This window comes from Salvelinus fontinalis, chromosome 28 (assembly GCF_029448725.1).
Source record: "Salvelinus fontinalis isolate EN_2023a chromosome 28, ASM2944872v1, whole genome shotgun sequence".
NCBI lineage: Eukaryota > Metazoa > Chordata > Actinopteri > Salmoniformes > Salmonidae > Salvelinus > Salvelinus fontinalis.
Window position 1 is genome coordinate 374,215 of NC_074692.1, and position 25,337 is coordinate 399,551.

General features: G+C 46.9%; 1 protein-coding gene across 8 annotated transcripts in view; it reads right to left on the bottom strand.

Moving 5' to 3' along the window:
* The window catches only part of fam172a (family with sequence similarity 172 member A), a 191,191-nt gene that overhangs the window by 86,242 nt on the left and 79,612 nt on the right, over nt 1-25,337 (bottom strand). For 7 of the 8 annotated variants that reach the window (XM_055886023.1, XM_055886025.1, XM_055886026.1 and 4 more), the window contains one exon: nt 14,021-14,140. The exons of the other annotated variant lie outside the window; for it this stretch is intronic. In XM_055886023.1, coding sequence (XP_055741998.1) covers nt 14,021-14,140 — 120 coding nt within the window. The remainder of the gene's footprint in view (nt 1-14,020; nt 14,141-25,337) is intronic. 8 annotated transcript variants of the gene reach the window in all.

Here is a 25,337-nt window from a genome sequence, read left to right on the forward strand (position 1 = left end):
GTTCCGCATTCAGCTCCGAGCTAGCTATGACATCAAAGGCTGTTCCAAGCCAGGAGGCAAAGACGCAGAGGTTCTCCCTCCCTCCCTCTCTCTCTCTCTCTCATTTCTTTCTTCCCTCTCGGCTGCTTCTCAACCCCATCATATTTCACAGCACATAAAACCTTAAAATGGCACATAAAACAGTTCATCTCTTTTCAGTGTCCGCTTTCCGGACTTAAAAATTAAATATGTTTTACCGCAGGTACATAACTTAAACATACCCCCGCAAAAAAAATAAACTGTCGTAAAGAATTCAAACACGGCTCTTGATGTATTGGAAGGTGCAGATTCGCATATAATACCACCACAACAGCAGCACAGCACAATTTGAACACACTGCCAGATGGACTTGTGGACAGATTCCTCGTGTGATATTCTGTCTTTAACTTGACAGTATCGTCCCCTGTGAGCGCATGTGAAAAGTGTGCACGTTGCCTCTATCAAAGAAACATACAGGGGAAAAAAGTCACCCTGGAATTTCAAAAGTTCAGGCTCTGCAATAAACGTAGAAAGCACAGAGACATGGAGAGAGACGGAGAGAGAAAGGCTGGCGGAGAGGAAGGGTGGGAGGGGACGAGGGAGGTAGAGAAGAGAGAGACATTGGGAGAGGGCTGCAGAGTCAACCCTGAGTCACAGACATTTGTACCGGGATCTGCCTCTCCTCCCCCCGAAATCTGTTTCTCAACCACTTATTTTCTCTGTTCTACTTTTTACTATTTTACTGTTCTACTATTTCAGCCAGCTGTGAGTCGCGGGTAAAATCTATCGTATCGCTCACATTTAGATATCGTCGAGCAATACCTGCAAGACCGGGCCAGGCCAATTTCCTTCCATTTACTTTTCGATGGTGTGTATTTAAATGGCAGTGTAGCTATTCTGGCTCACTGAAATTGGTAGTATTCCCAATAGAAAATGCTAGGATAAAAGCGAGACGTCAGACAGGCTATTTGTCTGAGCTATCTGTTGTCTCTGTTCATTCTCACCCCTCCATCTTCTCTCTGCAGTCTACCCTTCCACTGTCCTAAGTACCTAAAAGACAACACAGATCGCTAACTACATACTGTTACACTCACAACCCAGATGGAGGGAAATGAGGACTAGTCACAGGGAAAAGGGCAGAGAGTAAGAGGGGAGAGCGAGAGAGAGAGAGAGAGAGAGAGAGAGAGAGAGAGAGAGAAAGAGAGAGAGAGAGGAGGTCGGGCTCAGGCAGTGTGGTAGAGGGAGAGTTCACCTCTGAGGCGGAGCGAGGGAGAGAGAGAGAGACAAAGCGACGGGCTCAGCTAGGAGAGAAGAACAAAGAAAGATGCAGCATGGGAGTCTAGCCACTGCCGCCGCCGCCACCGCTGCTGCTACACACACACAGACCACGCCACGCCAGCCTGACCACCCTGAGTGCGTGCGTGCGTGTGTGCGTGTGAAATTAGCAAGGTACACACTCGCCCTCTGACACCTGCAGGTACACATAAAAAGAGAGCCTAGAAAGACTTTGGCTCTGTCCACGCCACCAGCGGTGAGTTCAACCTGAGAAGAGATGGAGAGAAAAGGAGGGAGAGGTGGAGAGACAGAAAAAGAAAAACATGGCAAAGACAGGAGAATCCGAGAACAAAAAAAAGAAAAAGTATTTCTCTCCGCCACCACATTGTTAGAGGGTTGAAATAGAGGGTGAGGAAGGAGGGGGGGTGGAAGTTGTTCGATTTTAGCTGGAAGCTGATAATACTCTGGGACCAGGTACTGGGGTGGGGCTCAGATGGAGGAAGAGTGCTTGTGTGTGTGTGTGTGTGTGTGTGTGTGTGTGTGTGTGTGTGTGTGTGTGTGTGTGTGTGTGTGTGTGTGTGTGTGTGTGTGTGTGTGTGTGTGTGTGTGTGTGTGTGTGTGTGTGTGTGTGTGTGTGTGTGTGTGTGTGCATGAAGTATATTTGCTTGAACACACCATTAGATGAGAAGATAAAGGTCGAGAATGAGGAAGACGACGAAGAGGTAACTAGAAGGAGAAGGAGGGAGAGGCAAGGCAGTTAAACCCCACCGTTCCTAGGCCGTCATTGAAAATAAGAATTTGTTCTTAGCTGACTTGCCTAGTGAAATAAAGGTCAAATAAAAACAAAAAATAAAAATAGAGGATGGAGGTAACTAGAGTGAAAGAGAAATTGACTCCGCTAACTGTCAGAGGGAGAGGACAATCTATTAAGATATTGCTGGTAAAGTTTTCACTCTCCTCTCTTTCCCCGGCAGGTCTATGATGTTGGATGTGAACTCTGTGTAACACTGTCTCCGGGAAAAAACAAAATGATCAATGCGAGGAGGCACCGGGCTCTCGTGGACAGGCCAATCAATGGTAGAAAGAACCTTGCCCAGGGCCTTATGCAAATAGAAGCACGTCCCGTAACCTCGGGAACGAACATGCGCAGTAGATCAATGGGCCCGGGTAAAACCTTACAGCTATATCATCCACAGCCAGTAAATATGTAATGATGAATCCCTTAAGATTCAAGTGAACTCTTAAACTAGGTTGGTTTCCTTCACCGGCCTGAAAAGAAGGCAGGCAGGAAAAGAAATGAAGAAAAAAATCCCATCCTTACACAACCGGCTAGGATGGATAGATTCTTCTCTCCTTTTCACTTGGCGAGAAACGGAATAAAAGAGGACACACGAAAAGAAAAAAAACATTGTGAAAGAGGAAAATTATGAATAGTCACTTTAACAATACTTGTTTGAGACGTAATGATTTTCAATTACATTGCCATGGTAACATCCGTGTGTGTGTGTGTGTGTGTGTTTGTGTGGAGGAAGAGCGGTGTGCGTCGCCGAGGCGACCCGGTGAAACCCTGAACCCTCCGACACAAGACAGCGTGATGGGAAAGAGGGAAAAAAAAAAAAAATGCTCACAATTCTCTTTCGGACACGTGACACCTCTGACAAAATACATTATACACAGTAGACGTAAAAGTAATTCTATTCTACTGCAGACGCGTTTCAGTGACTTTTGATACAGCACTGGCTGACACCTGATGGGTGATTGATTAAGAGAAATGATCTATATGCTACATTTGGTTATCGATATATCTGTTATGTATCTACACTTAATTATTTCGGGATAATGAATACATGCAACAAGAGAAACATACAATACAAGCACAAAAACACACACAAACACACGCCCGACGCACGCACGCACGCACACACGCACAGTGTAAGCAGCCTTCTTCCCTGTAAACAGCTGTGTAAAGGTAGGTAGTAGGCTAACACAAATATAAAAACGCAACACGCAACAACTTCAAAGATTTTACTGAGTTACAGTTCATAAATCAGGAAATCAGACAATTAAAAGAAATGAATGAGGCCCTAATCTATGGATTTCATGACTGGGAATACAGATGTGCATCTGTTGGTCATAGATTCACAAAAGTATGGGGACACACCATCAGATTAGTGGATTCAGCTATTTCAGCCACACCTGTTAATGACAGTTGTATAAAATTGAGCACCCAGCCATGCAATCTCCATAGACACACATTGTCAGTAGAATGGCCCGTACTGAAGAGCTCGGTGACTTTCAAAGGGGCAACGTCATAGGATGCCACCTTTCCAACAAGTCAGTTCGTCAAATTTCTCCCCTGCTTAAGCTGCCCTGGTCAACTGTAAGTGCTGTTATTGTGAAGTGGAAATGTCTAGGAGCAACAACGGCTCAGCTGCAAAGTGGTAGGCCACACAAGCTCACAGAACGGGACCGACGAGAGCTGAAGTGCGTAGAGCGTAAAAATTGTCTGTCCTTGGTTGCAACACTCACTACCGAGTTCCAAACTGCCTCTGAAAACAACGTCAGCACAAGAACTGTTCGTCGGGAGCTTCATGAATTGGGTTTCCATGGCCGAGCAGCCACTCAAAAGCTTAAGATCACCAAGCGCAATGCCACGGCAGGAGTGGTGTAAAGCTAGCCGCCATTGAACTATGGACCAGTGGAAGCGAGTTCTCTGGAGTGATGAATCACGCTTCACCATCTGGTTAGTTCGACGGACAAATCTGGGTTTGGCGGATGCTGTAAAATTTGGTGGAGTAGGAATAATGGTCTGGGGCTGTTTGTCATGGTTCAGGTTAGGCCCCTTAGTTCCAGTGAAGGGAAATCTTAATGCTACAGCATACAAATGACATTCGAGACAATTCTGTTTCCAACTTTGTGGCAACAGTTTGGGGAAGGTCCGCACAAAGCGAGGTCCATACAGAAATGGTTTGTCGAGATCGGTGTGGAAGAACTTGACTGGCCTGCACAAAGTCCTGAACCCCATACTACACCTTTGGGATGAATAGGAACGTCGACTCTGAGCCAGGCCTAATCACCCAACATCAGTGCCCAACTTCACTAGTGCTCTTGTGGCTGAATGGAAGCAAGTCCCCGCAGCAATGTTCCAACATCTAGTGAAAAGCCTTCCCAGAAGAGCGGAGGCTGTTATAGCAGCAAACAGGGGACCAACTTTTTAGATTTTGGAATGAGATGTTCGACGTGTCCACATACTTTGTACTGTACCTTCAAAAAATGTTTAGGGGTGTAGTTCAGAAAACCAGTCACCATATGCCTCGTGCACCGTGTCACATCTCCTTCACAGAGTTGACCATGCTGTTGATTGTGGCCTGTGGAATGTCCCACTCCTCTTCAATGTGCAAAGTTGCTGGATATTGGCCGGAACTAAAACACGCTGTCGTACACGTCGATTCAGAGCATCCCAAACATGGTCAATGGGTGACATGTCTGGTGAGTGTGCAGGCCATGGAAGAACTGGGGCATTTTCAGCTTCCAGGAATTGTTTACAGATCCATGTGACCTCATATTTCATGCTGAAATATGAGGTGATGGCGGCGGATGAATGGGCCTCAGGATCTCGTTACGGTATCTATGTGCTCTCAAATTGCCATCGATAAAATGCAATTGTGTTCGTTGTCCGTAACTTATGCCTGCCCACCGCGGGGGCATTCGGTTTACAACGTTGACATCAGCAAACCGCTCACCCAAACGACGCCATACACGTGGTCTGAGGTTGTGAGACGGTTGGACGTACCGCATTGTGTTGTGTGACAAAACTGCACATTTACAGTGGCCTTTTAGTGTCCCAAGCACAAGGTGCACCTGTGTAACAAGCATGCTGTTTAATCCGCTTCTTGACATGCCACACCTGTCAGGTGGATGGATTATCTTGGCAAAGGAGAAATGCTCAGTAACAGGGATGTAAAATGTATGCACACAATTTGAGAGAAATAAGCTTTTTTTACGAGTATGGAACATTTCTGGGATCTTTTATTTCAGCTCGTGAAACACGGGACCAACACTTTACATGTTGCGTTTATATTTGTTGTTCAATGTAGAATGAGGACATGAACTATAGAAATAAGAGAGAGCGAGATAAAGACGTAGGACAATGAGTACTGTACCCTACAGGGTTGAGGACACGACACGGTGGAGAACAGACCCAGCTGAGATTAGAGATGAGATATGTGGCTGATCCACCTGGTCTGCTCTTCTCAGGAGAGGGTCGGTCCGTCTAGACAGTCCTTATGTACAACCCTTTTCAGCAGCAAAGAGATATCAGCTCGTACGCACACACATCTTAACAATCTGCATGAGCTTGATTGTGATGCACCACCCCAGAAACAAAAATGCTAAAGACAACCAACTTAACAATCGCATGCGAACCGAGCTGCGCTTAGGCGGGCGGCGCAGAGAGATACACTTCACAAACCCGTCCGAAAACGTAATCTAATAACCAAAAAATGATTGCGGGAATAAACAAAACAGCACAAATGTGAAAATAACAGCAAACTATCGATGGGAAATTTTCACAAAGGCTATTGTGCGCATCTCTTTCAGGCGGATAAGCAGCCGTCATTTCAGAGACCGCCGATCTTGCCACGTCTTGTCACAACGCAGGGGCAGTAGTGCTTTGAAATGGACGGCCAATGAAGGCCATTCATACATAATCACGCTGGGTTGTCTGATAGAAGGTTTCAGTGGGGGCTGTGTGGAAGAGAGGCCTTGGTCTATCAATCTAGCAAACCTCTCCGGGTATTGAGGCTTCTTTCAGAAACAAACAAATCAATTCAACTAAAATCAGGTTTGTCGCCAGGACATTTAAACAGTCCAATTTAGCCTAAGAGGGGAGGGAGCCTCTCTGAGACTATTCATCAAGAGATAGAAATTAGATGTCTGTATTTCAGCTCTATAATACAGCATAGACACCAAGCGTGTATAAGGAATTATAGAATAATAATATAGTTGACACAGACATACACAAACATGCACAGATGAGCACACACACACTGTATGCGCGCATGCAAACACACACTAACACACACGTGCACAGGGCAGCGTGTCTTCAGCTGAGGGGCTGTTGTCTTGCTGTGCTGGCAGGCACTTTCACCATGGTGGTCCTTTTGTTTCACATCAAACAAAAACGGGGCGCTTTGCATACAGCTCCCCGCTAATTTCGGATAGTTGTCCCCCTCCATTTATCATTGCCTCTTACTCTCTCCTCCCTAACGGGGCACTGATCGCACACCTCAACACGCACACCTGACTCAACACCGCCGCTCTGCTCTGGACGATACAGACCGGCTTCTCCAGGCTAGCGCTACGGCTGACACGCAGACAGAGAGAGACAGAGAGAGACAGAGAGAGACAGAGAGAGACAGAGAGAGACAGAGAGAGACAGAGAGAGACAGAGAAAGAGAGAGAGAGAGAGAGAGAGAGAGAGAGAGAGAGAGAGAGAGAGAGAGAGAGAGAGAGAGAGAGAGAGAGAGAGAGAGAGAGAGAGAGAGAGAGAGAGAGAGAGAGAGAGAGAGAGAAATAGAAAGAGGGGGAAGCAATGAGAGGGGGAAGCAATGAGAGAGACAGAGAGAGAGACAGAGAGAGAGAGAGAGAGAGACAGAGAGAGAGAGAGAGAGAGACAGAGAGAGACAGAGAGAGAGAGAGAGAGAGAGAGAGAGACAGAGAGACTCCCACTGCACCCCGCCAGCTACGTAAAACCTTGACAGGAAAAAGAAGAAGCCTACTACACTGAACTAGTCAGACTTTCAGAGGAAAGGGTGTGAATACACTACCGAACGGGGACGTGGGGTTTTTACGTCTGGATGTCTTGGCATTGGGATGGTTTTCTTTACGAGTTGATTTGACCGTGGTGAATACAGGACACTGAGAAACAACAGAATCTGGCTCTTGGTGTTGGAGATCGGGGCGAGAGCTAGAAATAAGCTGGAGAAAAAGTATGATTTGCTAAAGGTTAAAGGTTGTGTTTGGGTTTTTGAGGAAAGCAGTAGGGTTTGACAGTGATAGGAGGGATAGGAGGCTGGGAGAGAGAGAGAGAAGGATTTTTACATTTACATTTTTGTCATTTAGCAGACAGTCTTATCCAGAGTGACTTACAGTAGTGAGTGCATGCATGCCTTCATACTGTGTAGGCTATAGGAACATATTAGTGACTTCTCCAGTGGCGCGCCACAGGAGAGCTGGCCGGTTGGCATGTTACCGCCACTACACCATGTGTTCAGACTGAGGCCGGGGGGGCAGAGAGGAGCTGAGCAGAACTGGCCTCAGGGTCACTATGGGCCAGCAGTACAGCGGCTGGAGAGAGGCAGGAGGAAGAGAAAGAGAAGGAGGACAGGCTGAGGCAGAAGCCACTAAAGCCCCAGAGAACTTGACACCAGAGCAGAAAGAATGAGAGTTCTCTGATAAGCTCCAGGGATAGACCCAAATCCAGACCTGATACGCACATTAACATCAATGCAAGAGAACGTTCCCTTGGCGTTTGTCAAGTCCGGCATCCGGCCAAAGTCACGCTTGTCTCTCCACCAAGCGGTGATGGGTCTGGATATAGCTCTCCCACCGCAGCCACCATCACCATCTAACTCCTAGCATCTCATCCACCCACAGAGTCCATAGGGAACGGCCAAAGTCGCTCCTCCAACTTTTTCTCCAATACCCGTCCTCCCCAGCGCTTATCAAACAACACGACATCTGCTCACATCTGAGACTACCTACGTACGGAGACAGAGGGGGAAGAGAGAGCATAAAAGAAAAATACCCATATTCCCCGCTGAGAAAAAATACACACAGAACCTATTTACTGTAAATACAGCACACCACATACACAGGCACAAACACGTGTTTGTGCGTGCGTGTGTGAATAGACCTACACATTCTGTAGGTTCTGTTGTGAGGTGGAGATGGAAATGGTGGGACAGTTGGTTGGCACCCACACATTTGCGTACTGGGAGACAGATGCATTCTTACATAAGCCCTTATATAACACGGCTCCATCTTGTCCAATAACCATGCTCCTTTTCACTGCGGGAGCGGGGAGGTTACAGCGGGTTAGACACCCCTCCACCCCCCCTGCGCGCCGCACCTCCCCCTCCGCACCCCTGGCAACGGAGGAAGATGAAAAGGGGAGCGCAGGCAGGCAGGCAACTAGGAAGGGTAGGGAGGCAGGAAGGCAAGCAGGCAGGCAGACAGACTAGCAGGCAGGGAGACAGACAAGCAGGCAGGGAGACAGGCAGACAGATAGTCTGACAGACAGAAAGACACAGACAGGCACGCTGGCAGGGCACACTATGGCTGTTATTGGTATGTGTGTGTGTGTGTGTGTGTGTGTGTGTGTGTGTGTGTGTGTGTGTGTGTGTGTGTGTGTGTGTGTGTGTGTGTGTGTGTGTGTGTGTGTGTGTGCATGTGTGTGTGCATGTGTGTGAGTGGGTGTATGCACAAAGGATAGCTGGTCCCTGACATCCTATCGGTGCCATTTGAATGGGCTTGGCTGGTACTGGTAGGAAATGGAAGTCAGGGGTATACATATCATCTCGGCACTCTACACTGAGACCTACAGGTAACTGCCATATGGCCATAACATTTCCCCCCGCTTCTCCGCGCTGTCTCGTATTGCTGCCCATATGTGCGCTTCGGTAGAGAATGTATGCTCAACAAAAGGTATGGGAGTAGAAATGTACATTTTTAAAACAGAGTTGGTACCTGTGAAGACACCTTGATATGTACACTATTTGCACTCTTCAACACCCCATTATTCATGAACTGATCTGCTATCTGTATAATCCTCAACTAAATTTAACTGAATAGGAGATATGCGGACATCTGTTTGAAGGAGGTTATCTGGCGAGATTAACAAAAGACGACAGTCATTTGACTGCCGTCACAACGTTTTCTATATGTCCTGAGCACGCTCTCTGTCGAGACTGCTGAAATGCGCCGAATTAATTGAGGAACATCACAACGCTTGGAATTCACGAACGGCACTTTGGGCAATTCACAACAATGCCACTGGCGATCAAAGACAGTTACTAAATCTCAGTTTCACTTGCTCTGACATCTTTACATAGTGCCGCAGCCAAGTCGACAAGGTGGGGCTGCGACAATCTTATTTGGGGAGAACCCTGGCTATATTGACAATATCTTGGTTTTAAATGCTTTAACTGGCCACATATTTCTGTATTTCCCGGGACTCTCAGGATAAATATGAATTATTCCCGGTATTAAAACTTGGTAGATTCCGACATAAAGCCATCCTCCTCCCTGCAGCAATCTTCTCCCATTCAAAGGCATTTAGCTACTCTTTGATGTAACTATAATTAGTCTATACACACTATGAAGTGTTCTAAAATAAATCCAATTGCAGTGAAACAGTTGAGCGCTCCAAACTGGGGGGGCTACATGGTAGCGAGCAGGGGAGGGCAGAGCAGGAGAAATTAAATCGCAGATCGTTTGATGTGCTTGATCAGAAATGTGTTTATTAACTGCAAAAGGGAGCTATAATTAACCCAGAGACAGCTTGTTTTCTCTGGGTCTGCTTGTGTGTCAAATGGTTCATCCCGCAAGGCTCACATCCCACCCCCACCAACCCATGTCTCTCCCCCTTCCACCCCACGGCCACTTTCTCCTCAATTAGGTGGTTGAATGTGTGTGTGTGTGTGTGATGTGAGTGCTTGTGTGTATATATCCCTGTTTCCGTGTGTGGGGTGTGCATGTCTCCGCACATTGAAGTGTTTACGTGAATGTTTGAACTACAGTTGTGGGTTAGTTAATTTACAGGATATTGTGGAGAAAGGTCCAGCACCACAGGCTTATGAACGCAATAATGTCCCTACAGTGGCAATGAAGGAACAAAAACCTGATCATTGCTCCCTATGAAGCTTGATCCCAGTAGGGAAGAGCAGGGGCTATGGCTGTACTCCCCAGCCCATACATTAACATTTTACCAGACGTTCTTATCCATGGCAACGTACAGGAGCAATTAAGGGATAAGTGCCTTGCTCAAGGCCACATCAACAGATGCTCTAGGATTCAAACCAGCAATCTTTTATTTACTGGCCCAACGCTCTTAACCGCTACCTGCTTACCTATGTCAGTGCAGTGGAGTGGGGCAGTCAGCGGATAGCTTGGGGAGGGAGGGCTGTCTGGCCTGGGGGTCTTGGTGGGGTGGCTGACCCTTTGCTCCAAGGCTAGCTGGCCTCAATGCCCCCTAGGGGTCAGGAGTCATGGCTAGTCCAGAGAGGGTGAGGGTTGGGGTGCGGGAAGGAGGAGTGAGGGAGCTATGACCTCATTGTCACAGGACACAGGCACAAGGTAGAGACCCAGGTGATAGGGAAAAATCACACATATTTAAAACACACGAGAGAGAGAGAGAGACCACACCATCCTTGGCACACACAGAGCCGGGGGAGGATAGCTGTCACGGACAAAACACCACATGAATATTTAGCAGGCAAATTAAAATTACAAAATACAAAACAAAAAAAAGAGTAGGTTTACAGGAGAAACAATATATATTCCTGGAATTACCAGTGGGACAAGTACCCACAGCGCCCACCCCCCCACTACCCTTCTCCTCACCTACCCTTCACTCCCCTCCTCCTCTTCAAAAGCAGAGCAAAGAGATGCTTTAAATAACGTAGGTTCATGGAGAGTCTACCAGTAAATCCAACAGATCAAAGAGCTATGATCACCACCAGGCTCCTGCACCAGCTGTCAGAGAGAGAGAGCTGTGTGAGCCTAGCGCACTTACCACCTAGCCTAGCCTAGCTAGCTGAGCACTGCAGAGAGAGACAGAAGAAGAGAGAGACAGAAGGAGAGAGAGCCCTGTGAGCCTAGCCTAGCTATCTGAGCACTGCTGAGAGGGACAGAAGGAGAGAGAGCCCTGTGAGTCTAACACCTAGCCTAGCTATCTGAGCACTGCAGAGAGACAGAAGGAGAGAGAGCCCTGTGAGCCTAACACCTAGCTATCTGAGCACTGCAGAGGGACAGAAGGAGAGAGAGCCCTGTGAGTCTAACACCTAGCCTAGCCTAGCTATCTGAGCACTGCAGAGAGACAGCAGGAGAGAGAGCCCTGTGAGTCTAGCACCTAGCCTAGCTATCTGAGCACTGCAGAGAGACAGAAGGAGAGAGAGCCCTGTGAGTCTAGCACCTAGCCTAGCTATCTGAGCACTGCAGAGGGACAGAAGGAGAGAGCCCTGTGAGTCTAGCACCTAGCCTAGCCTAGCTATCTGAGCACTGCAGAGAGGGACAGAAGGAGAGAGAGCCCTGTGAGTCTAGCGCCTAGCCTAGCTATCTGAGCACTGCAGAGAGACAGAAGGAGAGAGCCCTGTGAGCCTAGCACCTAGCCTAGCTATCTGAGCACTGCAGAGGGACAGAAGGAGAGAGCCCTGTGAGTCTAGCACCTAGCCTAGCCTAGCTATCTGAGCACTGCAGAGATACAGAAGGAGAGAGAGCCCTGTGAGTCTAGCACCTAGCCTAGCTATCTGAGCACTGCAGAGAGGGACAGCAGGAGAGAGAGCCCTGTGAGCCTAGCACCTAGCCTAGCCTAGCTATCTGAGCACTGCAGAGAGAGACAGCAGGAGAGAGAGCCCTGTGAGTCTAGCACCTAGCCTAGCTATCTGAGCACTGCAGAGAGAGACAGAAGGAGAGAGAGCCCTGTGAGCCTAACACCTAGCTATCTGAGCACTGCAGAGGGACAGAAGGAGAGAGAGCCCTGTGAGTCTAACACCTAGCCTAGCCTAGCTATCTGAGCACTGCAGAGAGACAGCAGGAGAGAGAGCCCTGTGAGTCTAGCACCTAGCCTAGCTATCTGAGCACTGCAGAGGGACAGAAGGAGAGAGCCCTGTGAGTCTAGCACCTAGCCTAGCCTAGCTATCTGAGCACTGCAGAGAGGGACAGGAGAGAGAGCCCTGTGAGTCTAGCGCCAAGCCTAGCTATCTGAGCACTGCAGAGAGACAGAAGGAGAGAGCCCTGTGAGCCTAGCACCTAGCCTAGCTATCTGAGCACTGCAGAGGGACAGAAGGAGAGAGCCCTGTGAGTCTAGCACCTAGCCTAGCCTAGCTATCTGAGCACTGCAGAGAGACAGAAGGAGAGAGAGCCCTGTGAGTCTAGCGCCTAGCCTAGCCTAGCTATCTGAGCACTGCAGAGATACAGAAGGAGAGCGAGCCCTGTGAGTCTAGCACCTAGCCTAGCTATCTGAGCACTGCAGAGAGGGACAGCAGGAGAGAGAGCCCTGTGAGTCTAGCACCTAGCCTAGCTATCTGAGCACTGCAGAGGGACAGAAGAAGAGAGAGCCCTGTGAGCCTAGCACTTAGCCTAGCTATCTGAGCACTGCAGAGAGAGACAGCAGGAGAGAGAGCCCTGTGAGTCTAGCACCTAGCCTAGCTATCTGAGCACTGCAGAGAGACAGCAGGAGAGAGAGCCCTGTGAGTCTAGCACCTAGCCTAGCCTAGCTATCTGAGCACTGCAGAGAGACAGAAGGAGAGAGAGCCCTGTGAGCCTAACACCTAGCCTAGCTATCTGAGCACTGCAGAGAGACAGAAGGAGAGAGAGCCCTGTGAGTCTAGCACCTAGCCTAGCTATCTGAGCACTGCAGAGGGACAGAAGGAGAGAGAGCCCTGTGAGTCTAGCACCTAGCCTAGCTATCTGAGCACTGCAGAGGGACAGAAGGAGAGAGAGCCCTGTGAGTCTAGCACCTAGCCTAGCCATCTGAGCACTGCAGAGAGACAGAAGGAGAGAGAGCCCTGTGAGCCTAACACCTAGCCTAGCCTAGCTATCTGAGCACTGCAGAGGGACAGAAGAAGAGAGAGCCCTGTGAGTCTAGCACCTAGCCTAGCTATCTGAGCACTGCAGAGCGACAGAAGAGAGAGAGCCCTGTGAGCCTAGCAACTAGCCTAGCCTAGCTGAGCACTGCAGAGAGACAGCAGGAGAGAGAGCCCTGTGAGCCTAGCACCTAGCCTAGCTATCTGAGCACTGCAGAGCGACAGAAGAGAGAGCCCTGTGAGCCTAGCAACTAGCCTAGCCTACCTATCTGAGCACTGCAGAGCGACAGAAGAGAGAGAGCCCTGTGAGCCTAGCACCTAGCCTAGCTATCTGAGCACTGCAGAGAGACAGAAGGAGAGAGAGCCCTGTGAGCCTAACACCTAGCCTAGCCTAGCTATCTGAGCACTGCAGAGAGACAGAAGGAGAGAGAGCCCTGTGAGTCTAACACCTAGCAGAGCCCGCCGTTCAGGCTGTCAATAATAAACACTGAGAGACCCAACACTGAGAGGTATATATAAGCGCAACACAATAAAAATATAGGCTCGACTTAATCATAGACTCTCAACACTAGAAAGACACACAGACGCAACAGAGACCCCCCCACCTTCCCCTTCTCTCTCCTCTCCCACGACTTGCAGTTTTGCATGCTCCGCAGCGTGGTTTAATAGAACTCTTGTTTCTTTTTCTAGTTCTCCCTCTCGTTCTCTCGCTACGTCTTGTTGTGCGGAGGAGAGGAAGTGGATTGCGCCCTAGGACAGGGATGAACTGGCTCCTTTATAGAAGCAGCACTTTCTCAAAGAAACTAAACGTTATTTATTTTTAATCATCCCACCGCATTTCACACGCTACCACGCTGGCTGACTGTCCCAGAGGTAGTATGCCGGGGGAGGGGGGCAGAGGAAAGAAAGCAACCACTCACCAGCTCCACCAACGACAGGCCTCCGTAGCTGTGCGCCACGACAAAGACGTTCCTGGCGGCGGCTTTGGACACAAAGTGGTCCCACACGTAGAGCACGTGTTCCTCGGGGGAGCCGTTTTCCTGGAACACAAGGACGGAACTTCACGTCACACCCCCAAAAACAAAAGACACACAAACAAAAAACACACCGGAGAGAGTTATAAACGGCGTCAGCGAGAGATTGAAGGGTTGAGAAAGTGCGTCATGGACAGTGAAAAGAAGTGGGAGAAAGATCCGAGTTAAAAAGTGAACCAACTTTTGAGAGACGTAAATGGAGAAAAAAGGGGAGAGTGAAACTCGGGGAGAGAAAGTCCCGTCACAGTTAGCATGTAGGCCTCCAGTAAAAAAAAATAATGAAAAAGCGCCGCTGATGGCAGAGGGTGTGTTTTATAAACACGGACTGCTCGCTGGATCAATAAGTCTTGCATATTGCAAATGCCCTAAATGTAAAACTCGATAGGTCGCGTGACGTAACGTTTAAATCTTAATTTGTGCCTGGATCGATGGCGCATCTATACGGCAGTAAAGGCGTAATGGGCAAACACAGGGGAAGGTCAGGGGAGGGAACAACAGAGAGGACGTGCACACACCTACACCCACACACAGTACACACCATGGATTCGCCTGACCATAAAGCACACCCACGCGGGTTGTATTTTAATGGAACATTACTAAGTGCAATTGTTTGTGCCATTCTCCATCCACCCTCAGCAGGCTAGATAATCGATTCCCGAATAAATACCCTTTCTGTCAATTGGTGAAGCCACTCCAAAGCTATTTCAAAGCAAAAACAGTCTGGTTAAGCTGCCTGCATGGTATTTACTCACAGGGGTAAAAAAGTAACAAAGCTTCATGCCCACTTAGACTAAATGTCTGGGGAGATTGTGGATCTAGTGGTTTATCCGAGGCAATGGCTGTTTCATAGATGTCAGGGAAAGATGCCGTGTTATTTCACTGATGACACAGCTTACACCCACTCACACCCAAGCTTTGAATATTAAAAACAGACAAAAAGTACACTTTTCAATCTAGTTGTTAGGCTGTTGTTATTTTGCTGGGGCGACTGTGTGCGCACGTAAGTGTGTGTGTGTGTGTGTGTGTGTGGCGGTACAGTAAATGAACCCATCGGCTTGTTTATGTTTGCTGGCGTAATGAGATGGGGAGGGAGGGCGGCTGGGTTCAGAGACAGACTCTACGGAGGGTGATGCAACAGCGGGTAATGCTGCGCCCTGCCCCGCCCTGATCAACTGCGGGTGGAGGGGGGGGGGGGGGGGGGGGGGCAAAGTTGGCTGCCTGAAGGCCTGTGACATCAAAGTCCTTTGAAGCCCTCCTCTCCTTCTCTGTGTCCCCCTTCATCTACAGGGCTCTGTTTCATAATCAGTTCCACCAACCCTCCCTCCCTCCAACTATACCACCTGTTCTCCCTCTCTTCACCTGACCCTCCCTACTGGGGCTTGTTGCGTGGACTTACACACACACACACACACACACACCTTCTGAACACCCCTCGTGTCTAAATCATGTGTTATTGGCCTTAATATTCAGTGTCAATAACAGAGTCGAAGGAAGGCGCAAAATAGATAGACAAAAGCACCAGGGTCTTTACATGGCTGGGCGCTGTGCTGTGTATGAAGGAGTGCTCTATGAGGTCCAGCTTCCGCCTGCTCCACATTCCATTTGGTTCGTTTTGAGCTCTAGCAGCGCTGCGACCGCAGCGGCGTGGTCGCCATGGCAACCAGGTAGCGTCTCCCCTTATCGCCCGAGCGCAGAGCCCCGACACCTGGCCCCATTGCGCCACCCACCTCCCCTGATTGACTATCTGGCCCGATAGCACGTTGCATTATCTAAACACTCATTTGCATATTGATGTAATTATTTTCCGGGGTTAATTAGCTCCTGCGAAGCGGGCCGCCCTCAGAGACTAGCTTCCTGTCACACGCCTGCCCGTTTAGTTTATATTTTTTATTTCACTTATTTTCCATTTCCCCCCAGGTCGTCCGATGTGTGTGTGCCAGGTCGTACAGATTCCCCACTGATCACCTGTTGCCAGCATCTTCAAGTGATGACTGTCACTGGCGTTTTGGAGTGTGCGTGCGTGCGCGTGCGCTGTGTGGATTGATTGTGGCACTGTTGACGGTAGCCAACAGTACATAGAGTCCCTCTAGAATGTACAATATGAGGACCCTCTCAGGCTTCCAGTGAGTTGTCCAACTGTTACCATACCAATTAAACACTCCAGGACTGAAGAACTATAAACACACTATGGATATGGGGCGGCAGGTAGCCAAGTGGTTAGAGCGTTGGGCCAGTGACCGAAAGGTTGCTAGATCGACTCCCCGAGGTAAAAAAAAATATGTCATTCTGCACCTGAACAAGGTAGTTAACCCACTGTTCCTAGGCCGTCATTCTAAATAATAATTTGTTCTTAACTGACTTGCCTAGTTAAATAAAAGGTAAAAAATAAATAATAATTGAAATGGCCTATGTGGATGTATGTATGCATCTATCTGTACATTTCTGTTGCTCATCTTTGATTTGAATTAACTCATTGCCCTGTGATGATCATGTCTCGTTTTGCACCACAAGCCAAAGTCTTTCAAAACACAAGATCTGTTCAGGTAGAGTGGGCCTGTATCTCAATTTCCTTCGCATGGCTCTGGAGTGGTAAAAAAGGGAAGTAGAAAGGGGTAAAAGGAGTGATGGAGTGGATAGCGGAAGAGAGGAGGAGAGGCAGAGCGATGTGTTGAGTGATTGTCTCAGCGCTAGCTAGCTGGGCAGGTTGACAGCTCCTCTCTCTCTCTGCTGGTGTCAGTAATCAGCGAGGAACACTGGGCTGATACACTAGTCTTGAAAACCCAGACACACAGTTTGCCTTGTGTTTAGTGTCACTCAAACTTAGTCCTACCCTAACCAGTCTGGAAACAGACAGCTCGCACGGTATCCAGCTAATTAATACAAACGCACACGCCGCCGAGAGCTCCACACACTGTACTGTATGACAGTGAAAGGTTTGTGAGATAACACTCAGGGAGGTAGCACGCAGTGAGGGGCTGTAAGCAGGTGATTATGGATAATAGATAAGTGCCTGCAGAAAGTACTCACACCCCTTGATTGTTCCCCACATTGTGTTGTGTTACAGCCTGAATTCAAAGTGGATTAAATGTAGATGTTGTGTCACGGATCTACGCACAATACCCCATAATGTCAAAGTGGAATTATGTTTTTAGAAATATAGACAAGTTATTAAAAAAAAGGAAAAGCTGAAATGTCCTGGGCTAATACGCATTCAACCTTTTTGTTATGGCAAACCTAAATAAGTTCAAGCCGAAATAAGTTCAGCTGCCCATGCTTTGAGCATGCCCGGCTAAGCATGCTCAGCGGTGAAGTGTTCTGGTAGGTTTGTAACAAAAGAGTGCTTTTTTAAAAACTTCTAAACTAGATGCTTAATATCAATAGTAGCCACACCATTTAGTTTAGTTTGTAAAACAAACATGCCTCTAACTCAAAGCAACACTGGGATACCACACATGCCTGTCCACGATATGGGCGTTTGTACTTAAGTTGGAATCCAGAGATAAATTGAGGGAGAAGGGCTCAGCGCAACCAGCGAAGTGATCTATACGGTCACCTGACAGCGCTTCAGATTCTCCCCCATCCCCGCCACCTAACCAAGAACTACTTGCTTCCATTGACGCAAAACTAAACAAGCTTGTGTTGTTGGACCGGCTGGAAAACCTCATAGAAGATCTGAAAGAGTTAGGAAAAAAACCACGGTGTATTTCACAAGCATTTTATTGGAGAAATACACAAAAAGAACACTGATGTATTGAAGAAAACTGTGAAAGGTGTACAAACAATTGTGGAAGTCATCACTACTGAAAACTTCCAAATGAAGGAGAAAATCCTGCACCTAACTACCCGGTCGACGAGAAACAATCTTATCTTGAGCGGAAAAGCTGAAAAGCCAGTAGAAAAATGTGGAGGACACACTGAAAACATTCCTGGTTAATGAACTACAACTGGACAACGACACGGTGCAGAGCATCTCTTTCCATCTGGTCCACCGGGTGAGATCCAAGCCAATGTCAGGAGGGAGCTAGGGAAGACGACCCACTGGCCCCAGTCCAATCGTGGCCAGGTTCGAACATTAGAAGCAGAAGGAGCTGGTTCTGAGCCACGGACGGCATCTGGCTGGGAAGCCGTTTGGGATGAACAAACGGTACCCTCTAGAGATCTTTGCGCCATGGCAAAAGCTGTTTCCCGTCTTCAAGGAGCACTGACAGAAGGGCTGTAGGGTAAGACTCATTGTTGTCAAACTGTATATTGATAGGAATTTGTACAAGAAGAAGGACATAACTCCTTGGCTATTCCCAGGCATAGCACCTCCCTGAACCCTTGCATCCCTTCTCTGCCTGTAGTACTAGCCCAGGGCTACTAAAATGATTAAAATACTTCATTCTGAAATCAGCACAACTCTGTTAGTTATTTACCTTTTGCTTTGTGCACAAAGGAGACATTCAAATACAATGTTAATACGGACAAACCTACCCACTGCACATAGCAGTCGATGTTAAAATGTAGGTTACTGTTTTTTGTTCTATGTTCTGATACATTGTGTAAATTCATCTTAAGGCCCTTCACATTTACCTGTATTATTCAAGAAAATAAAATGGACATATTTTGCATTAAACTGGCTATGATGAACTATAGTGGAATTAGAAGTCGGTACACGAAGTTGGCTTTTCAATTGAAATTCACAAATATTAGATGAGTATATCAGGATTAGCCATTGCTAGCTAATGGCAAAAAAACTGTTAACGCAAAGAGTTAGCTAAATGATAAAAGTATGATATAATCTGCTTACAAGAGACTCACTCTTTTATTTATTTTTAATTGAACCTTTATTTAACTTGACAAGTCAGTTAAGAACAAATTCCTATTTACAATGACTGCCTGCTCCGGTCAAACCCGGCGACGCTGGGCCAATTGCGCGCCGCCCTATTGGACTCCCAATCACGGCCGGATGTGATACAGCCTGGATTCGAACCAGGTACTGTAGTGACGCCTCTTTCCTTAGACCGCTACGCCACTCGGGAGCCCAGAGCCCAGATACTCTACAGATGAAGATGAAGCAAAATGTAATGATTGGGGAAGTTGTATTTTCTTTAGTCATGGCTTAAGCAACAAAAAAAGAGTGGTTTCATTCTTACTGGTAATCAGATGAATTATAACATCCATGTGACTATAAAAAATATTCACAGGAGATGGATTATATTAGATACAGTACCAGTCAAAAGTTTGGACACCTACTCATCAAGGGTTTTTCTTTATTTTTTAAACTAATTTCTACATTGTAGAATAATAGTGTCGACATCAAAACTATAAAATAACACACATGGAATCATGTAGTAGCCAAAAAAGTGTTAAATCAAAATATATTTTAGATTCTTCAGAGCAGCCACCCTTTGCATTGGTGACAGCTTTGCACACTCTTGGCATTTTCTCAACCAGCTTCACCTGGAATGCTTTTTCAAAAGTCTTGAAGGAGTTCCCACATACGCTGAGCCCTTGTTGGTTGCTTTTCCTTCACTCTGTGGTCCAACTCCTCCCAAACCATCTCAATTGGGTTGAGGTTGGAAGCCAGGTCATCTGATGGAGCACTCCATTACTCTCCTTCTTGGTCAAATAGACCTTACACAGCCTGGAGGTGTGTTGCATCATTGTCCTGTTGAAAAACAAATGATAGCCCCACTAAGCGCAAACCAGATGGGATGGCGTATCGCTGCAGAATGCTGTGGTTTCCATGCTGGTTAAGTGTGTCTTGAATTCTAAATAAATCACTGACAGTGTCACCAGAAAAGCACACTTCCTCCTCCATGCTTCACGGTGGGAACCACACATGCAGAGATCATCCGTTCACCTACTCTTCGTCTCACAAAGAAACGGCGGTTGGAACCAAAAATCGCACATTTGGACTCGTCAGACCAAAGACGGATTTCCACCAGTCTAACATCCATGTCCAATTCATGCTTGAAAGTACAATTTCTTAAAGCATATTTCTTTGACAAAGTCGAGATCTATTAAATTCTATTAATTAAAGCAAATATATGTTATTATACGGGTAAAATGCTCCATATGCCATAGAACGTAAGCTAACAATGTTTTGCTATGAATGTATTTTTGCATTAGGTACACCATGCCATTGCTGATGACTGTTTTGTCCAAATGTGTTGTATCGTGCGTGTTTGTCCTTCTGTTTGAGTATTGTTATGTACATTGTCCTACATATTTTTCTCAGAATAATAAATCAATAAAAATAAGTTCAGGAGTAAAAATGTGCTTAACAAGTCATAATAAGTTGCATGGACTCACTCCGTGTTCAATAATAGTGTTTAACATGATTTTTAAATGACTACCCCATCTTTGTACCCCACAAATACAATTATCTGTAAGGTCCCTAAGTCAACCAGTGAATTTCAAACACAGATTCAACCACAAAGACCAGAAAGGTTGTTCCTATGTTTCACAAATAAGGGCACCTATTGGTAGATGGGTAAAAAAAGAAGCAAACATTGAATATCCCTTTGAGCATGGTGCAGTCATTCATTTTAAATTGTGGATGGTGTATCAATACACCCAGCCACTACAAAGATACAGGTGCCCTTCCTAAATCAGTTGCCGAAGAAGAAAGGCTCAGGGATTTCACCATGACGCCAATGGTGACTTTAAAACAGTTACAGAGTTTAATGGCTGTGATAGAAGAAAACTGAGGATGGACCAACAACATTGTAATTACTCCACAATACTAACAAAATGACAGAGAAAAGAAGGAAGCCTGTGCATAAAAAAATATTAAAAAACATGCATCCTGTTTGCAATAAGGCACTAAAGTAATACTGCAAAAAATGTGTCAGAGAAATTCACTTTTTGTCCTGAATAAAATGCATTATGTTTGGGGCAAACACACGACCACTCTTCATATTTTCAAGAACGGTGGTGGCTGCATCATGTTATGGGTATGCTTGTCATCGGAAAGTACTAAGGAGTTTTTTTTTTAAATAAAAATAAACGGAATAGAGATAAGCACAGGCAAAATCCTAGAGGAATACCTGGTTGAGTCTGTTTTCCACCAGACACTGGGAGATGAATTCACATTTCAGCAGGACAATAACCTAAAACACAACGCCAAATATACACTGGAGTTGCTTACCAAGACGACATTGAATGTTCCTGAGTGGCGTAGTTACAGTGTTATTGGCTTGAAAATCTATGGCAAGACTTGAACATGGCTGTCTAGCAATGATCAACAACCAACTTGACAGAGCTTGACACATTTTTTAAAGAATAATGGGCAAATATTGTACATTCCAGGTGTGCAAAGCTCTTAAAGACTTACCCAGATAGACTCACTGCTGTAATCGCTGCCAAAGGTGAGTGTAACATGTATTGACTTAGGGGGTTGAATACTTATCTAATGAAGATATATTAGAGTTTTATTTTCCACCAATTAAAAAAATATATTATAATTCTTGCACTTTTGACATTAGAGTATTATGTGTAGATCGTTGACAAAAAAATACAATTCAATCAATTTTAATCCCACACTGTAACACAACAAAATGTGGAAAAAGTCAAGGGGTGTGAATACTTTCTGAAGGCACTGTACGCTTGCACACGCACACGAGAGCGCACGCACGCACACACACTAAAGTGTCTATAGACCAACGCCCTCGACAGGTCAGAATCAGACTTTGCCCAGCTTGCTACTTTTGCTCTGTGTTGTGAGAAAGAGGACCGGCACTACAGAGGCTAACAGCGCTTTCCATTCTCCACCCATCCTACCCCTCCCACCACTGAGACCTACACAGTCCCACAGTCCTCCAGAAACTCCCTGTGTGTTTTCTTTCCCTAGTTCCTGCTCTCTGTTTACAGGACAGTAATGAGAGGCAGGGAGAGGAGAGCACCCTGCTACGGCCACAATAACAGCGCCAACGCCAAGACAAACGGCCCGGCCCATCAACACAGGAAACAATGAATCTAACAGCATCAACACACTCCGACAAACAACCACTACGGGCTTCCCCTACCCCTCCATCTCTCCCTCCCTCTCTCCCTTTGCCGGAGTCACTCCTGGCGACCAGAGTGAAAGCTAAAGACCTCAGGGAAGCTTGGAAGAGGACTCTACAGAGACTAAGACTGAATCCAAAAATGGCTCCCTATGGGCCCTGGTCTAAAGTAGTGCAGTGCATAAGGAAACAGGGTGCCATTTGAGCTTTCTAGTAGTCAGAAGAAGAGAACCATAGCCCTCATACAGTCAGAAAAACACTGGGCAACGAAGACTTATAGGTGCTCAAACAACAGCAACACTGACAAGAGTAAGGGCCCTGACAGACAGCACCCGGTGGCCCATTCATTTTCAATTAAGCCTAGGCGGGGGGGGGGGGGAGGGGGGGGGGGGATTAAATCCCGACAGAGCAACCAACGGTGCTCATGCCTGTGGAAGCCAAGGCAGAGAAAATAGGATTCAGCTCTGTTTGCCCTAGTGGTGTCGTCGTTGTTGACCAGTAGAATATGTAGCCTGCATGGTGATATGTTAGCACGTACATCCAACAGCAGGATCAGCTAACTTGCCCACTCTAGCTAGATAGCTGGCTAACACACAATCAGTTTACAGTCACGTTTGAAATGAATTATTTTTTCGCACGTCGATAATGTTTGTTAATTCTGTTGCTATGGTCACCGGTCAGCTGTCACAGACTGTGGGCTGTCACCGCAGATAGAACAATGAGCCAGATGTTTCAAGGGGGGGAATATATAAGGGTTCCGGTTAGCATTTCCATTTAACACTAAATATGGTGATGAGAGGAAGCCCAGTGGCCGGCAGTGGTAGGAGATACATTTTGGCCGACATTCTGCACATTTTTCTCCTCAATTAAACATTTTTTGATCTCAATACAGTTTTCTGTTCCCAAAACTAAAATCTGTTACGAACAGAGAGGGCTACGTTTTCTAGACTTTCCCAAAGTTTCAAAAGATGGTGTTGTTTAGAAGGAGTGCAAGGTTGATTTGATTTATTGCCCACGTGAACTTCACAGAGTAGGCGTTCCCTAACGGAAATATCCAAATACATGCTAGAACACGCCAATAGGATCTCGCTTGGTTCTGCCATCCTTCTTGCTTGTTCTGCCCACTATGATTCATTTGCTCCCATTGGAAACGACAGGCTGTTGTCAATCTTGGGTTAGTTCTAAAAAAAACGGTGTGTGTGAAGGCACTAGCCACTTTGCGATATTCAGCTGTCTGTCTAAAAAGCGCTTGGGAGTGATAGATAAAGAGAGTGAGAGGGATGCTGGGGGGGTAAGAGAGACAGAGAGCAATAGAAGTTAGGTCAGTGATTTCCAAATGCCAAGCCACAGGTCATGTACACCTCTCTCTCTCTCCCTCTGTGCGCGTGTGTGTAAACACACCTGAAGCCCGCTCGTTTGAATATTTAACATGTCCCTTACAGCGCGGGTAAGTGAATTATTTTTCATTTGGGCTAATTATTAAATAGTAAACAAGCGGCGGGCGCAGGTAATTACATAGCTTGGTATTAACACCGACGCTATTAGGATGTGGACCTTCACTCAAACGCCTGTTTGCAATTGAATTCTAATCAACGTCTTGGACAAGGACTCGTCAGGTGTTCTCTCTCCAGCGCTCTTCCCCTTCAGACGCTTTCCTTCCAGACAAAGTCTGTCTGGGAATCGTACGAAGACAGGCTGAGGAGACGATATGGAGCAAATTAGTGGCAGAGATGGAGGGGGGGGTGGGGGACTACTGTAACATTGTGGGTAATTAGCAGGTAGTGCCTATGGAAAGTCAAGTTGCCAGAGAGGGAGAGAGAAGAAAGAAAAAATAAGGGAGAATGTGTGTTAGACTGAGTGAGAGACAGAGATGCACGGACACAAAGTGTGTGTGTGTGTGTGTGCACGTGCTCAAATACCCAAAAGATGATCGCATTGAGACTCTATAGCACTGTGACCTTGCTGGAGTCAAGCTAATCAGACAATATTTGCCAGGGCATTGTTTCAAATCGATAACTCATTAACAAAGCACAAAAGGAAGTTCCCTGGTTTGTCTGAAATTCTTAAGAAGAGAAAAAAAACCTGCTCTTGGCTGCACATGGGCGCAAAGGTCATCTCAGTGACATGTCTGCTATAGCCTCTCGCTGGGAACGGGGATTGTCAGACGAAATTACTTGAAGCCATTAATTGACATCAGGTAAAGGAGTGCGGGCAGGCAGACATGCCAGCGTTTGCTCGAGCTTGACCAGAGGCTGCAGTTGGGCTATGGTGGAGGGTGAGGGACGAGGGGAAGAGAGGGGAGAGTGATGGATGTGTTTGATGGTTGACCTGACTGGAAGATTGGGAGCAGTGATCTAAGAGGTGCTACAGTATATGGCTCTCTCCCATGTGTACACACACACACACACACACACACACACACACACACACACACACACACACACACACACACACACGCTCTGCTGCAGGTGAATTGCCAAAGATCCTGGTCATTGACCTTAACGATGGCCAAGTGCGCAGAGTTGAGAGGCTAATGATGTTGCTCCCAGAGCCCCTCCCTGTCCTTGGATATGCTGAGCATCACATCCTGGCTCTAGCAGGGGTCAAAGGTCAAATAAGGCACAACAGCATAATTGCCCCGGCGCAAAGTGAGAGTTGGCGGGGGTGAAGGTGACACAGAGCGTGGCTTCGCGGCGCTAGCCTTTGGAACCAAGCTGGAATACATATCCTCTGTGTGTGTGTGTGTGTGAAACACAAGTGAGAGTGTATACGTGTGTAGGAATCCTCAGGGCATGATGTTGCAAGCAGGCACTGGGAAACAGTACATCTCCTGAACACGGCCCTGGACACGAATCCCACTGCCCCTGGCGGGCTAGAGAAACACGAGGAATCCATGGAGAAACCAGGCCTAAATAATGGATGGCGCTCACTCTTACACACACACACTGTGCACGCCTTCAAAACCTGTCTATGACCCCCGTGGCACACATTCACCATCTGGAACAAAAAGCAACCCCACAATGCAATTCCCAACATACCAGGTTCTGTTTTCTTCAGTGACCTTCAGTGAAACCATTGAGAAAACCATCTAAAAGTGTTTCTATACTCAATGCTTTCTACAGTAACGTAAATACAAGGAACCATCCGCTTTTTCTAGCCAAGCAATACAGTACACAAAAACAGTGTGTTATGTATGGTGTGCACAGTGCTGC